At 36.7% G+C, this 17953-nt stretch overlaps 1 protein-coding gene across 3 annotated transcripts in view; it reads left to right on the top strand.

Annotated features, from left to right (window-relative positions):
* LOC110830094 (discoidin domain-containing receptor 2) overlaps positions 1-17953 on the top strand; it is a 342861-nt gene that overhangs the window by 235727 nt on the left and 89181 nt on the right. For all 3 annotated transcript variants that reach the window (XM_087351873.1, XM_022064567.2, XM_022064569.2), the window contains 2 exons: positions 8045-8147; positions 17317-17548. In XM_087351873.1, the coding sequence (XP_087207999.1) occupies positions 8045-8147; positions 17317-17548 (335 nt within the window). The remainder of the gene's footprint in view (positions 1-8044; positions 8148-17316; positions 17549-17953) is intronic.

The raw sequence follows: 17953 nt of genomic DNA, 5'->3' as shown, positions 1-17953 counted from the left end.
TTCCCCCCCACAGGAAGCTGATGATAGTGGTAATTGTAATGACGATGATTATTATCATAAAGCTTGGTGTGCACTAACTTTTCACACTTGCATGATGAATAATATAAGACTAATCGCGGGAGAGGTTTATGGTTGCGTCTCTTGGGGATACAATTTCCCGCATACGACCTATTTCTCACACTTTTTTTTATAAATTATACGCAAAGGAACGAAGGAGCTCTTGATGTGTAGTCATTGCTCATACGTCATTCGTTTGTTCGTGAAAGCAACAACAGAGAAGTGACAAGCGGTTGTGAAGGGGGGCCAGACAAAAGGGAAACTATACAAGAAAGTGATGTAAGAATGGTAACAATGACTCTTGTTGGGTATACATCTTGTTGACAGACAGGTTGTGTTTATATTTGTTGGCGAGTTTCTAGACAGGCCTGTTGATCGTTGAGTAGCGAAAATTGATTTTGTAAACATAATGCAAGTTATGGGATTTAGACTTTGATCTGTTGTGTCTATGATGAACGTTTATGCTCTGTCACGTTGCTTGACAGTGTAAAGTATAGAACTTGACGAAACATAATCGCTCTGTAATGGTCAGGACTTGAACTTCGTATTCGGGGATCACTGGTTCGAATCTGGGTTTCCATATAAGACATCAGAGTTTCTTTTTCCGAGGCACCTTTAATAAATACCCTAAGCTAGGCAATGGAAAATTAATTTCTTAAATTTTTTTCCAAAAAAATATTCACAAACACTGGATGGAACAAGTAAATAAAAAATGAAGGCACAAAGGAAATGATTTCCTATTGAATTTCAACAGGCCTTTTGCATTGGTGTATTAAGAATACGTGTCATATATACACATGCATGGATATATAGGATACATCCATCCATACATACACACATACATAACTATTCAGTAACCTATTGTAATTTGGTGTCAAACAAAGAATTTATTGAAGATTTCCGTCTTCTGGGTTGTTGCGCTGTGTAGTCTGGTTGATGTTAACCAACGTTTCAGCGGTCATACTGCCTCTGTCATCAGGGTGATGACGGAGGCAGTATGACCTCTGAAACGTTGGTAAACATCAACCAGACTACGTGGCGCAACAACCCAGAAGACAGAAATCTTCATACTCTGATGATGGAGGCAGTATGACCTCTGAAACGTTGGTTAACATCGACCAGACTACACAGCGCAACAACCCAGAAGACGGAAATCTTCATACTCACCGCTGTGAGAACCTCAAGTCTTACAAAGAATTTATTCTGCACTAGTGCATGATTATTGCGGGAGTAACCAGTGATACATTGCTAATCTGTTCCCGTTGCCTCGTGTATGCGCCGTGCTAAATCCCCCGCCAGGCCGTGATCTCGCAGGATCGATCCGCCTTGAAGCAAATGACACGTAATTTGCTTCACGTACGAAGCCCCGTAGAAATAGTTAGTTGAGGTGATAGACGATGTCACGTTAAATACCAGACTTACGAATCGTCGTATTTAATTAGTGATTATACTGAATATAGGAATTAATTCTTACTTTAATCTACTGTAAATTATTAACAAGATGATGTTCTTATGCATTTTGTACACTCGGATAGATAAATGACTAAAAATGGAGACGTTATTTTTCACCAAGACGTTAGTATGGCGCCAGAAGAAGTTGTAATTCTTACCACCACGAAAAAACCATATTTCACAAAAAAAAATTAACAAATTCAGCTAAATACGGGAAAAGAAGTTTTGGATAAAACTATTGATACCTATTTTGCTAAACGTGCTTTATTCCATATGAAAACTAATTTATAAATAAGTACGATGTAATATTCATGCAGTTTAGAGAAAGTCGGGGCGAATCTGTACATACAAGTTACGTTAGAAATAAAAACAAGGGAATCCGAGGTATGTGAGGGCTAGCAGGCAAGGGAAAATATTCTACCCATACGAAAAATGATTTCCCACCGGCAATGCTTTACAGCTCACTGTCTCATTTCCTATTTCATTAATGTATTTGGCTCGTACTAATTGTGTTTGTTTTCCTTCTACCCGCAAGGCAGTGACGTAGGCGAAACTCAAACTTACTTACGTGCATTATTTCAAAAGCACATATACATTCATAATTACATACATTATAATATAAAAGTTTCTTACCATCGGTATATTTGAAACTTTATATTCTATAATATAAAGATGGTTCATACCAGTATATGAATTTTTGTGATCCATATAACACCTCGCACTCACTGTATGGCGCAATAATTTTTTTTGAAAATTCGATTGTATACTCGGCTTGTCAAAGAGTAGCAAATACAATACATATACAAAAAGATACACTTTTCGTTATAAAACAATGAAATTAGGATAGTAAGGATTATTATGACGATGATGGTGTGGTAATGACGATGATTATAATCTAATAATAGATGCAAATTTATGATACTTTTTAAATTGTTATTGTTGCTTAATATATATGTGAACAAAGTTCCGTCTTAAATCTTTGGTAGTTCAGATTTTAATTAAAGTAAAATTTACCTCTCAGAATTCCGATTTTACACACCCCTGGCATGAGGCAAAGGTCGGTATGCTGTCATGTGGCTGAGCAAAATCCCACCCAGACCCTGTAATCTTGGCTAGTACCAGACAGCATCACACAAATTTCCCGCTTCCGTGCGCAACCGGATTTTTTCCATTTTCAGCGCCATCACATCAAGTGCTGTTGCACGCAGACAGTTTTTTCACCCAGTCGTAGCCGTTGACTTAAAAATGATTTTTCGTATAAGACTCGGCAAAATTCTGGAGGTTCCTTTCTTTGACTTTCAAGCGAATTGCAGACGAAGGTGGAATTGCTGGAGTGAAAGGGCTTGCCTCGGATAGATGTTTTCTAGGATGACCGTTTTGATGATGGTAGAACAAAATTCAGTTGAATCCTGGTGAAATAATACTTCGGACGTTTATTATTCAGTACAATAAGTTCTGGTCCAGTTGAGGGCTTTTAGATTTGAGATTATTTATTGGTAAAATGACAAACCCAGACGTTGTTAGGACTCTTTGTTTAGTATTCTAGGTGTCCTGAGTTCTAATCTTGGGTCCGGAGACCGAATGTCCTGACAAAGGTTTTTCGTTATTTTTCTCAGTGTCTCCAAGCAATTTCCGATATAGTGTCTTAACTTAGACCACCACCGCGTCATTTCCAGCTCATTATTCATTTGTCTTCCTGTCCTTCGACGCTGTGTATTCTGAGCAACTGACAGCGTCGTTCAATATTCCAAAAATAAAAATAATAGGTCTATTTATCATAACAGTCGGGAATGCCACAACTCTTACTACTATTGATGTTCATTGGTGTCATGTGGTAGAATAAATCTAAGAAATTTGATTGTAATTTTTCTCTTGAAGTCGTATCCTTAGTAAATTTTTACGTTTCTCATGATTATTACCCAAGTACTTCAAAATAGGTATGTGTGGGTATATATATAAACTCATAAATTAAAATAATCTTCCATTTATATTGCGGTCTAGTGATATTAAAGCAGCAAGTCCTGTTGTATTTTAGCGTACGATAGGTCGAGCAAAGTTTACAAAGACACCTCCTTTACACTTCAGAGCAGAGAAGAACCCTCATAACGTGACAATACAATAGCTAGTTGAATTCATGATTATATAAAGAACACAGAGACACAATAACAATTTATATGCGTCGATTCTAATGCTTCTTATTTTGAGTTCCAAGATGGTATCTATAATTGCGTTATATAATTTATATATTATTGGTTTATGTTTAGTTCTCTGTCAATAATTTGACAGTTCTTTTGACGTTGTCGTTTCGATTCGTTTAATAGGAATTTTCACCTGATTACGTTAGAGAAATATAAAATTCTAAATGAAATATATAAAGTAAACCCTTTCTCTGAGTAGAATTAAATTTTGGTAGTTAAAAGCGCAGTTTGTTGAAGACAGAATCATCCGTCTTCTAAAAAGCACTCTACTTATTGGAAACTCCATCAACGGACTTGCAAACTTCCATTCTACTCTTCCTCTATCTCCTTACACAACTTCTTAAGAAGACAGTGACATTACACCAGATTTTTTATTTAGTTCTATTGAATGGTAGGCGTGCATCTTTATAGATGCGTTCTGAATAACGGAAGGACACACTAACAAATAATATAATTTATAAAAGGCAGAGAGCTTCTGTTTCTTATATATAGGGCTCCCATATTGTAATGATATCGCGTGTGCCATATGTCCCTTGAGGTGGTTAAGTAACTCGTATCGATTAATTTGATTTCTAACATATCGTTCCGTTACTTAATAAGGCATCTTAATTTCATCTGTCAAAACAAAACACTATTAAAGTACCCAGTTATAATATTTCAACGCCTACGGATTACATGTTTCGGTGCATGTGTGCCATCATCAGAACCATTAGTTTTCACACAAAAATAAATTGGAAGTTGCAACATTTGAAACCGGTTCCTCACGTAACTTCCTCAACGCTCTGACGATGTAGGCAGCAGTGACCTCTGAAACGTCTGTAAACGTCTACCAGACTACACGTCGCTACAACCCAGAAGACAGCCATCTTAGTACATGCAGTTTTTTCGCATTTATAAAACAGTTTTTCTTTCGTTTGTCGTAAGGTTTTGTGTTTTCTTAACATTCTTATCTTTTCGTGTCTTGTTGAGTTTTAACTCTCTCCCTCACCATCTGACAATGCAAAGTGTTGCTTCTTACTTTTAATTACTTTAGTGCGAAACCTTGCATTCTCTCATTTCGTTTCTCCCTCCGTCTTCGACACACCTTCTGTTTCATTACAGTTTTCCGTGTGAAGTAATTCAGAAAATAGCCAAGAAACGAAACTGAAGCAAGAATTTCGTACGGAAAAAGGGAACGCATTTAAGGCAACTTTGTTCTGTAAAATGATGAAAACAAACTTCTGTATGCAAATCCAGATTTTTTTCCTCACATCGTAACAGAAGATGTCGTGAAGGTTTAGTGAAATTGATTTCCCCTTTCATTTCTAATAAATTTACAAATTTGGGACTAATTTTCTTGTTTTTAGTATGTCAGAAGACTTCTGTTGCATTAAATTGTATAAAATTAACTGTAGAGAAGCATGTCTAAATTATGTTACTACGGTCAACTTTTATTTCTTTACGCTTATAACGTGCTTATAACACATGATGCACATTATAAAACACATTTTGTTCAGAATTCATCTGAAAATAATCAAGATTTGTAGATGAGTAAACCTAATGCATATTGTATGATATAATTATAGAACGAATCTCGTTTCATCTCGTAACATTCCGGCTGTGTGTGCTCGATTCTGATCCAGGTGAATTCGATCTCAGACTCCGACATACCCTTCCACAGGCGCCATCATAGTCTTTGCTTTCCTTACTACCATAAAAATAAAAATTTTCTTAGATATTATCCATCGTCTAGTAAATAAAATATATTTATATTCGCCATCGTCAAGAACTTTTAGATTTGATATTGATTGTAAACTTTTGAATAAAATTTTTCTTGGATATTATCCATCGTCTAGTAAATAAAATATATTTATATTCGCCATCGTCAAGAACTTTTAGAATTGATATTGATTATAAACTTTTGAATAAAAATTTTCTTGGATATTATCCATCGTCTAGTAAATAAAATATATTTATATTCGCCATCGTCAAGAACTTTTAGATTTGATATTGATTATAAACTTTTGAATAAAAATTTTCTTGGATATTATCCATCGTCTAGTAAATAAAATATATTTATATTCGCCATCGTCAAGAACTTTTAGATTTGATATTGATTATAAACTTTTGAATAAAAATTTTCTTGGATATTATCCATCGTCTAGTAAATAAAATATATTTATATTCGCCATCGTCAAGAACTTTTAGATTTGATATTGATTATAAACTATTTGCACCGAATCAACAGTGTATTCTTACAGTCAAATTTGGCGGATATTAAAAACAGACTGGCACCACGGACGCTTGTTCTGGTGCGTTTATCTGTTCGGGTTTATTTGGCCGTATACAAGAAACGTGCCATACATCCTTCGAGTTATAAATGTAAACACTGGAGATGTTAGGCTACTTGCAGCACATCCGCGATTCTTATCATGCTAATGAGACTCGCGAGGCCTTGTACCCCCAATGTGGATTGTTTCTGCCAAGTGGGAGAGGAGGCTCATTTAGGGGTTGTTTGACGACGCTGTTACATCACCCGTTTATGCAGATTATTCAGAATTCAGATGCAAAGTTAGTGCTGGAATTCATGTTGAATCAGTGATATGGAGGGAACAATTTATCGTCTCTTAATGAGTCGTAGACGGTGAGTTAAGTTTAACTGTACACTTCTTGATATGTATGAGGTGACGATGAAAGCCCGGCGTTGTTTACAGCGCGAAGTCATCTTGTAAGTGTGTAATGAACATCTGACTCACCAGAGCGATGTTGCGTTTATGGAAAACAAAGCAGAAATTAGGTGTAGTTTTCTACTGCTCCACTAATTATTAAGTCTCTGTGTATTATAGCCAAATGCAAATATTTTTATATCAATGTATTAGGCGATATGCATTCTGTAAGAATCAGGATAATACTTTTAATTATACTCGTTTATTAAGCAATGTAGGACACCCTTTAACATTTAATTTTAACGAATATTATCGACTTTATATTAACTTAGTACTTCATTAAGTATAAACAAAAGTATGTCAAAGATACTTATACAAAAGATGACTGTCTTGTGTTTCTATCGTAAATGTTTACCGACGTTTCAAAGGTGCTTACTGTCGCCATAATCAGGGTCGGGTTCTGTGAACTGGATAATGAACAAAAGTTCGGGCTGTAAAAAAGAATCTTCAAAATCTAAGCTACAAACAGCTTCTCATATAAGGTCGTGCTTCATATGGCAAGATAGTTAGTTATTTAGTTTGTTATTTGCGATAAAATTCCACATACTTAGACTAGTATTGTAGATTTTGTGCATAATTCGTGAGACATTTTTAAAACGTGGTGCACAAAGCACATTTATGACCCAGAAGAAAAACAATTATGTCAGACAAAAAACGTCCAAGAGGAGGGTTTGAATAAAGAAGACAAGCACAAATCTACATCAATTTTAATCATCATCCGTCATCATTAACGTGCGTTATATAGCGCGAAGTTTTCTGTACTCCTTTTGAAACGAACAACACAACCGCCTCACGCAATACCGCGCACTTGAAGTCCCCCCCCCTCCACCCCATTATTCTTTGTGGGTTGTGTCGATCGACAGAGATCGATAGATTTCTTCAAATGCTCTAATACAACAAAACGCCTTTGCTCGAAGACAATGAAACGCCTGTCTCTAACGCAATGAAGCCGTAAACCGATTTTAACCCTTTAAACCGAAAGCTCGTCTAAATTAGATTTAAGTATCCAGTTCGTATCGCAAAGAAAAAATCACACTTTGCCATTACAAAGGTCAACTGGTTAATGTTGTTCAAAGTAATAATCTCTGTTTACTCTACATATCATACAGATCATATAAATACAAAATGAAGATTTATTATTGTTAGTATAGGTGGTATATATAGTTACCACTTGGCTTTAGGGGGTTAATTGAGCAAGGGTTGCTTATTAGAAACTAACCTTTTGTGGCAGTGTTTCGAATATTATTAAAATTAAATATTTAATTCCTACATCTCTAAAATGAAGTTTATAATTTTCAATATAAACATTTTATGTTTTACAAATAATATATTCATATCAGCTATAAAATAAAATTTACAGTTAATTTTATGAGAAGCAAGTAGTATGTGTAATTTATGAAAGCCTGATTGCAGTATGTGTTTGTCTATAAAGGCACATCAGGACATAGTTTTGAGAATAACATCCTCTTCTATTTCCTGTAGATTTTGAGTTTTGTTCCAGTCACTACCAAGAAACTCAATAACTGAGCTCTGCATTGTATTCCACCCTTAAGAATTCGTCTCAGTGGAATCTGTATGCCTCTTCTACAAGAAGCTAATAATGTCGGGCTGTAACAAGTGTTGCATTTTCAGGTCCGTGTGACTTTCCTCTTGGGATGGAGTCCGGGTCTGTCCCCGACTCTGCCATTACCGCGAGTTCGTCCTACGTGCCCAACGTAGGACCACATCAGGGAAGGTAAGTGACCATATCCGCAGTTAACCCGGTGGAAACCGTCGTCTTGTCTTAGTCAATTACACAGCTACGTTATGGCTATCACTTCAAATTTTGACTTCTTGAATTTTTAAGTTCCCATTCGTGAAAAAACGTAGATATAGTTGAGATAAAAATCACTTTTATTCATGCAAATTATAGAACACATAACAGAAGAGTAGTATAAATTGTACCGAATAAATTAAGTGGGATTTGAAGTTTTCTGTAGATACATAATCTTCATTTTTTTTATTATTATTAGTGTTCTGTCTGACGACAGGTCCATATGAACAGGATCCTTCCATCCTTTTCTCGGACTGGGACCTGTTCATATACGTTCTTGGCAGATGATCCAGAAGTGGTTTGCCATTGCCTTCTTCTGTGTGTGAATGGAGTAATTGTTGGGATGCCACGGAGGAAAACTCCGTGTTGCCTAGACCACGGCCTTGCCCGACACAAGTTATAAATTCGGGCACCGCCGGGAATCGAACCCGAGACCCCAGGATTACAAGGCCAGCGTTCTGACCGCTAGACCACCGTGGCCAAGCTATCTTCATATCAAATTAAATTAACTCGAAAGACTTATTAATGATATCAAATATCTGGATCGTTCTATATAAAGGAAATGATATATGCATCCATTAAAATCATGCTCATTATTACACAGTAAGTGTTTGTGTGTGTGTGTATAACATCATCATACGCACATCATTCAATGATCTTTGAAATTACCTCGAAATTTTAAAATAGCTATGTCATATTTGCGTGCAGAATATTGTAACAAACTTTCATAGATAATTTGGTCTTGTTTACCAGTTTAATTGCATACTCGTCAGCTTAGCGAGGGCTTAGATTGCAATATTAGTATCGGGTGGACCCTCAAAGGGCATTGTGTACAAAATGTGAAGTTCCCTAATTGGGTAGAATCAGTAGTGGATATTATAGGGTGTTTGTGAATGAAACAAGAAGTTTCCCGGTTAGTTAAATAATATATCTTGCTGGCAGTAGCCATTACGTGAAACTCTCGCAGTTTCCTTCTGATCTGAAGAAGGAAAAGTTCTGTATCGCCTTAAATTGAGGTTACTTTACGTTGTGGTTCGACGTTCCATATTTGTGGGGCAATAACACGGCGTTGCCATGTTACAAACCGTATAATGTCTTTGTGAAGGCTCCACAATACAAAGGGGTTTTATGATTGTTATTATACAAGTATTTAAAATTGAATATAATTCACTCTGCAATAATAGGCGTGGGTTTTAACCTTCCGGGAATAGGAATTTTCATGGAAATGAGGATCTAGACATGAATCACTTATCCTCGTAAAGAAGGTTGTATCGCGTAAAGTATACAGTAATGAAGAATTTGTTCAGATGTGTAGATGTAAATATGTCACAATCACTTCGTTACAGGGAGAAGTAACAGAATGCAGTTTAATCTTAATGTTATCAGGTGTCATGTTTCATCAATAACATGAAATAAAGATAAAATTGCATTAATGAAAATGTAGAGCCAAACCCATTACACTGTGGTGATCACTTTCTTCAGTGTTTACAGCTTGGATGGTTAGAGTTTTGTCATATATTTTTAAACATAGCACATATATATATATATATATATATATATATATATATATATAATGTCATATTAGTTGAAAAATATGAACTATTATTCCCCGCCGTGGATAATTTGTGGAGATTTACGTCCTTGGATCAATCAGCCCGTCATGTTATTGAGTTGTGACAAAATTTAAATTGTGACATGCCGAACGGACAAAGTGTTGAACGTAACGTGTGGACAGGCTGTGGTTTGGCCTGTCTGATTGGTCCACCCTCAAAGGAAATTTGATATTTAACTGTCATTGCGAGTCCATGGTTGAACTCAAATTTGGTTTCTGTATTAAACGTGACACCTTAATTACTACGCTAGTATGCTTATAATTCACGTGTAGACATTTTCCACAACTGTGTCAAAAATTGAGGTATGCTGTGAGCACTGTTTTCTCCAGCCAGTGGTTTTACGTGTTACACAATTAGTTTTATGTAAACATGGATGCTGGGTTTCTGAATTCAGCAAACTCTCACGAGAACTGTAGCTGCCTGCATTAAAATGCCTCAGCACGATAAATAAGCAGCTTTATTGTTCGGTGGACATTGGTATTACGTAAGGCAGCTACACTGTTCGTGTGTTCTGGAACCAAATGCATGTCCGTTTGGGAATACTCTTGTTTATGTGATACACACCAGAGATGAGGGAGATTGTATGGGGCTCGAGGGTAAGGAGAATCACCGTGGAGGACGAACATGTCCGTCTCTTAGTTCCCACGTTCCAGCCATTTCACTGTCTCTGCCTTTGGTTCATTCCTGTCCCTTACTAATCTTTTACAAAGTTCTCCCTGAAGATGACCCACACTTGCTGAAACACATAGGCCAGTAAGTAGTATTAAAGTTTAAATATAATTGTTGCATTCTGGTTGTTTAATAAGTTAATGGTTCAGAAATATAACGGTATTGATGGTGAAACCAATTTTAAACTTATTTCCCTTAATTTTAAGTTGGTAAACAAACGTAAAATAAGCCTTAAGCACAGCGAGCTTTCTTTATTTGGCGACTACTGTTATAGAATAGTTTTCTTCATATAATCTACACAGTGCGCGTTGTTTAAATAGTTCGAAGTAATCAATACATTCCTTGTAAGCCTTTTGTTAATTATTGGTGTTAACTATAGGTCAGCATAAATCTGATTCGTGAAACCAAATCTGGAAATGGCTTCAGAATGGATATTCGATTACAGACCCCCCCCCCATTCCTTCCATGTGGATTATATAATCTCCCTTGTTACACAAAGTACGGTAACATAGTTTCTGAAGTTCCAGTGCATTAGTTATAACAAACAAACAAACAATGTTTCAATGCGCAGCATTCATGAACTTGAGTTCAACAATTCTCGTAATGCTGCATCTGTACTTTAGATCCAGCCGCTCGGAGGAACTAGAGGCTAGTTTTAAGCCTCGGACTAGAGTAGGAGAAGAAGCATTGGTAACGCGATATAAACATCGTAATCTACTGCAACTACTCGTGCGGTCCAGCGAACATAACCTCACCTAGACTTGCAGCAATACTGGGGTTACAGCTTCCATTTCTTAGAATCAGTGGCGTGCACACCAACTACGTTAAATATTTCAGACGTGTTTGTGATACTGCTACTACTGCGAAATTAAGTTATTTCTTTATTTGGACTGAGGGGAGATGTAATAAATGCATACAGAAGTTTAGTCGGAAAACCAGAAAGGAAGAGACCCACATGTAGATGGTATTAAAATGAATTTTGGTATGTTGATGTGGAATGAATTTATCTGGCTCACGTTAGGTTACACAGTAATGTATCCTCGGTTTACATAAGAGTAAGGGTATTTCTTGACTGGATTCTTGGTGAAGAGTCTTTTGGTTTGAAAGATATTTACCGACGTTTCATACGCGCTTGCAGAATTGATTGTTTTCTGGGATGTTGCCTCATTGCGCAGTAAATACCTCTGAAACCGATGTCAGTTTCGGTGAGACTGTCGGCACCACATCCAAGAGGGCATTTTTGATGCAATGAAACGTCTGATGCCATAAAAGGTGACAAATTTATTGATTTTCTGTACTCCACGGATTCATCAGGTAAATTAAACTTGAATCTCGTATTATTCAGGGCTTAAATCAGCACGCCACTCCAAGGACTCTTGATTCAGCGTAGCTCTATTTTGTACTCCTGGACGTTAATGGCTGTGTGAAACTGAATTTATTAATGTGTTACCAGTACGTGTCCGGTCCCTACACAGGAAAAGGAACAATATAGAGATTCATGGCGGTTTCCTTCCCTCCTACTTATGTTCCCTAGGGATCCGTAAGGGAAGCGGGAAACTGAACTGCCCATTCCCTGCAGGGAACAAAAGTAGGCAACCGGCCGCATTTCTGCTGTCTGTTTTCTGTTCATTCCAATGATGATCAACCATTCGAAGCCGAAACTAATCTAAATAATATTTAAGAATTCAGTCCTCACCTCAAAGTAAACACAACTCTTCACCATTACAAAGATCAATTGGTTAATGCTGTTTGAGGAAGTACTCACTGAAAATCATACAAGGATTATATATTGTTACCACTAGGCTTTAAAGTTTTAAGGAAACAGGCTGGAATGCTGCAGGTGGTATTAACGTTTTCAAAAGTTGTAACAATTACAGAAGTTTCATAATAGTATCCAGCATGTTGAAAGAATACGTGAGAATTATAAATTGCTACAGAAATTAATCGTGATATAGGCATACGAAAATCCAGTTAATATAACCATGCCTGACCTTAAATATTTCGGTGCATTTACATTTCGGTGTATGTACTTTTTTTGTAGATACAACTGTCAGTTTTCTGCATTCGAAGTTTTTGCGTTCAACTATAAAATCTTTGTCTTGTGTGCTGTGATATTCTAGGTCATGAAATGAAATTTTGAAGATGCCTACGGACGTGTTTCAAAATTCCTTCAATCCAATTTCAAACGCAATGAATTTTCTCCTTATTATGTTTGTATCTACTTTATATGCCCATGTCTTATTCAGCTTTTGTAACATGCGCGTGTATTTCTGTTGTCAGAAAAGTAATTGGATGTCATAAAATCAATATAACATTTAAGAAGTTGTCATGAAATGGAGGTCATGTTATAGAACATTTTCATTTTATCATAACCTCAGAAATTAAACATAAAATTCTAACAGAGAATGGATATGACGCTAGGTACTTCAGATATTTCCTGTACGTAACTTATCGATATAAAGTCGCTTTAGATCGAAGTATGTGACGCAAGAATTATTAAATTATTCACGTGTATTGACAGTTTATTGAATATCTCTGGGTACCATCGCAAACCATTGGCCCGAAAAGATTATTAAAAGATGCAATCTTTGTTTGCACACAGACAAAAAAAAAATTGTTTGGACATCACAGTTTGTAGATTTTCATCTTCATGTTTTTTTTTGCGGCAGTTCGTGAGTCGTACCAGAACGTGTAGCTCTGTGATATTAATGTATATGATCAGATAACATAAAAGTGTTTCCAATTTCCCCAGCGTTTTAAACTTCGAACAAAAAATAAAAACAGGAAATCATGTCATCCAGGGTTTCTGTTCGCGTGTGACGTTATATAAAAGCGATGGTACAACTTGCAGTCTTTCAAACTGTGGTCCGATTATCGCAAGATATGTTTTGTCGGTCCGCGTGAGGCAATATGGATTATCTGGGTGGAAAATATACTTGCTACAAGGAATCAAGACGTCTCCAAACGAACACAGAACTGTCCAAAATACCACTATATTTAAAAAGTGAAAATGTCATGGGAATGGAACATTATGTATTCTACAAAAGGGAGATGTCATATGTAAGTCAGGCGTATGAAATATGACGTGCTTCTCTTGTACAGGCATCAGCAAAAGAACAGCATCATTCAGCATAGTACACGGGTAATGACTTTATTAAACGTTTAGATGTTTCAAAAGCAATTAGTTTCGAACATATTTTACAAGAACTGTTTAACATATTATCATCAATAACAATTAAAATTGTCATTTTTATTATATAATATCAGCTGATGTACTTAGTTACAGAAATTTACGATGTTTTTCTGTATTTTTACGCCGTATAGATTCGTAGGTAGGTTAGGTTAGGTAGAGTTGGATAAGATTAGGTTGCGTTAGTTTGGCGACCTGACCACCTGGCGACCTGGAGAGTCGGTTTAGGTCAGAAAGCGTTTAACTCCTTTGTTCGCAGAATAACTTCATGCACACAGCTGTTTGTAATACTCCTATATATGTTGTAGTTCTTATCGTGGTCATGTGCATATATGAAACTGGGTATATACAATGTGGGAAAATTACATAAGCTTTAATGCGCTGCGTTATTGATGGTCACTTGCCGATGACAAATTGTAGTTCATACCAGCCATGTCTTCGGCACGGATGACAGTAATGATAGACGATTAATGACAGATTACCGTAGTAATGGCAATGTTGATGGACACATTTAGTTCAGAGGTGGGTATGTTTCATTAAAAAACAACTCAAAATTATATCGCGTCGGGGTAACTGTATTTGGAGTGAAATTCTGTTTCCTCAGTAAACCACAAAAAAGTGAGAGGTGTGTGATCCTGTATGATATATTTATTTATAGTGTATGAAATGTCGAATTTTCATCTGTTTGGGTTATGTAGCTTAGAATTTTTGAAAGTGGTTATCATGGACAGAAGTGATAAGAAACTGTAAATCAGGGTTCTTGGTTCCCGGGATATATTTAAACTAAGAACCTCTTTACGGTGACATATTCTACTCCTGTTTGAGTACACAGAGTCCGAATTCCTTTGCGTGCCATTTTGTACAATCTCCCAAAATTCGTATATCACAAAAATTACATTGAAATTTCCTTTTAATAATACTCTGGAAAAATTAATATTTATTCTATGTGAAACAAAGAATTACTCTAATGTGATCCGTTTCCTTTATAAATTCAATGAAGGGGGGCATTAAATATAGCCTGGCGTGTACTAATTTACTGAATATAATGACAATTTTTACTTTAATCATTACGCTTGTCACGTTATTTTTACGATTAAATCGTCAAAGTAATCCTGTCAAAAAAAGAGCAGGCAGCTGGGGTGTGTGACGATTTTCAAATCACAGAAATTACACAGCGACAGCTTTCCATTCCATTTTCAACCACTTCACTCCTTCGTCTCTCCTCCCTTATTTCGTTCTTCGCTCTAGAAATTTTCCCACATCGAAACAATAAAAGCACCACGCTGTGTCGCATAAATTTTAATAGTAGTCGTTTTATGGATCATTCAGCATATGACACTAATAGTTAATAGAGAGAAAAATGCAAGTTTGTGACAGGGGAGGATCGGAAAAATATAAGCATTTCTTTTTATTTGATAAGATTTAAGTGAATTAATAACGTCAGCTATTGCTGGCATGTATATTAGCTGTCTGTTACGTTCAATTTAAATTCGTTTTCTCAAACGTTGGCATTATATGTTGAATAACATTATGAGCTCAGACGTTGTCGTTCAGGGCGCTATGGATCATGGTTAAAATTAAACTACGGTGACAGGAAGCATTACCTGCAAGAATTATTAATTTTCTCTCTCTTTCATATCTTTTCTCCCTTCAGTCTACGTATGTACACTCTGATCCAAAAGTCTGATTTGTATACTAATTTTTATTAGTTCACTGACATTAAAATCTCTTTGTTTATGTCATTAACATGTACAGATATAAATGTCAGTGACTGTAAACGATGTCAGTGCAGCTGAAGCTTGCGAATGAATCACGTGGATTATAAAGGAGTTAGTAGCATGTAATCAACTCGGTAACTCTTCATAATAACGGAATTAATATATTAGCTTCTGGCTATTGACAAATCACAGTTACTTTTCGGCGTTTTTAGTTCGAAAACTAACAGCGTATCATTTACAGTCTTGCTGAAGTAAATCCAATAGGCAAAACGATCTGTATACCAGCGTCTTTGTAAAGAATTGTCAAATACTGTACTTAATTTTACTGTTATTTTGTAACTCATGCTGTATTTCACTGTCCATACTTTGAATACGTGGTTAATGTGGGATTTAGGTTAATTTGTGAGGTGAATTCAGGTTAGTTTAGGTGGGATCATGTACCGTAAGATTGATTTACGTTAGGTAACCATAAGTTATCTTGTTTATCCTTATGTTGTTCTTTAATATTATTGTTATAATAATCCTTATAATTTTATCATTATCATTGTCTATCATTTTCATTATCTTTAACATTATCAATATACTTCTTAATATCTTTATCTTACAAAAGTTATTCTTTATAATTATATTATTCATTTTATTTATTATTATATTTGGCTGTTATATAAATTAATTGAATTGAATTATCCTTTTCTTTGATTTTACCTTGATATTTTCCATTATCTGTGTTTTATCCTTACCTTATTAATTATGTTTATAGTCGTCTCTGTCCGACAGAGAGGGCTGCATTTGTGTTCTGCATGCCTACCTCAGAATTTCACTGGCGCTGAAGTACCCAAAATGAACCACATGATGGATGGCGCTGGCAATTAACTGTGTGTATTAATTTGTGGTGACTAATGATGAGATACTCTGTATACTGTATAGTAAGGTGGATGTACATACAAATATGATATTGTTTCTCTTGTGTGTACAGTTGGCTCAGGTGTTTACATACCAGTCGTGCATCACTCGATATCCATTGAATGTACCTGGAGGATGCAGTAGGCAGTACGTAAACATATGTATCACTCTGTACACAGAGATCGAGGTCTAGTGAACAGCGTGTTATGATGACTCTCGATAATAAACAAACTCACCTTTTGTTAATGTTTATGCAATTCTGAAAATGTCACGTCTCATCCCTGCTGCATTTATGTTATGGTCATGATACACGCAAGCACTTGAAGATTAAACGTCCGTGATCCGACTTAAGATAATTACGAAGTTGTTCTTAGCGTTTAATTAAGCAACACGCCATACATGTGTATGGAGGAGTGGAGGTATAGAGCCACTGTTTAGAGGTGATTGTTCGTATTTATGCCCCGATCGTATTACCTACAGCGGAATGTCTCCCAGTGCTGTTTGAACAGGAGTCTGGCTTGGCTCCAGAGCCGATCTGGAAGAAAAATTTCTGCCTCAGCCTGGAATCGAAGCTCGGTCGTCCAGTCCGTAGGCAAGAATTTTACATAAAGTGTCTTACCAGGCCAGCATAATGCAGACCTATCCCGTCATAAATTCCTGTTTAATCAATTTAATATGAATTTTATAATATTCTTCTTGGGAAGAAACTAAATTTCTCGGGGTTTTTTCAGGTCATGAACATCCGAACCCTAGTTATAAGTAATATAATAGATCTCTCACCAAAGCAGCCTGCCAGTCGCTGATGGTGGAATCAATGCCAGTCTCCGAAACATTGGAAGGTAATTCCGTCCTCACACGACTGAACCCCGAAGAAGATTTAATCGCATTCAATATGTTAGGTGCACTGTGCACCTTTCGTAATCATTCCCGTCTTTGAGACGTGTTTGAGGTCTAGCCAGTGATCTTCATTACAGGAGTGTTGCCTGTGTGTTGTGCAGGTTGCGGGTCGACAAAACAGGAGGCGCGTGGTGCCCGAAGCAGCAGGTGGAGCGAGGGGTACGAGAGTATCTTGAGGTCGACCTGGGTGACGTATACGTGCTAACCGGCGTCGAGACGCAGGGTCGGTATGACCGCGGTCGCGGCCAAGAGTACGTCGAGGAATACATGATTGAGTACTGGCGTCCTGGCCTGGGGGAATGGAAGCAGTACAGTCGTTGGGACGGCAAACAGGTAAGTGTGCCAGTTGACGGCTACTCCAAGGTGGCTTGCAGAGTCGATATTACTGTTATTGGTTATTTTACCCTGTCCATGAACTTTATTTCTCTGTCTAAACTTTGATCTAGAAGCTGGCCTCCTGTGTTGTTATGCCGTGTTTACATCTTTAGCCCTGAAGATGGAGGCAATATATGCGACCGAAACGTTTGAGTCTACCGACAAGTCCACCTAGCGTTTCAAAGCAAAAGACCAGCGTCGATATCTTCACCGCTGTGAGACTTTCAAGTCTCGTGAATATTCTTAGTTAACATATATCGATATATAGTCGATAAAATTGCACAGAAACTCTTGAAACCCCATTGGTAACGAAATGTGCCATTTGCTTTAACTATGTATAACTACTTTTTCCACAGATTTATT

Source organism: Zootermopsis nevadensis, unplaced genomic scaffold (assembly GCF_977971745.1).
Source record: "Zootermopsis nevadensis isolate Lab colony 2312 unplaced genomic scaffold, Znev_1.0 Znev_ptg000020l, whole genome shotgun sequence".
Classification (NCBI taxonomy): domain Eukaryota; kingdom Metazoa; phylum Arthropoda; class Insecta; order Blattodea; family Termopsidae; genus Zootermopsis; species Zootermopsis nevadensis.
The sequence above is the reverse complement of the archived record's forward strand: the minus strand, read 5'-3'. Positions and strand labels throughout refer to the sequence as shown.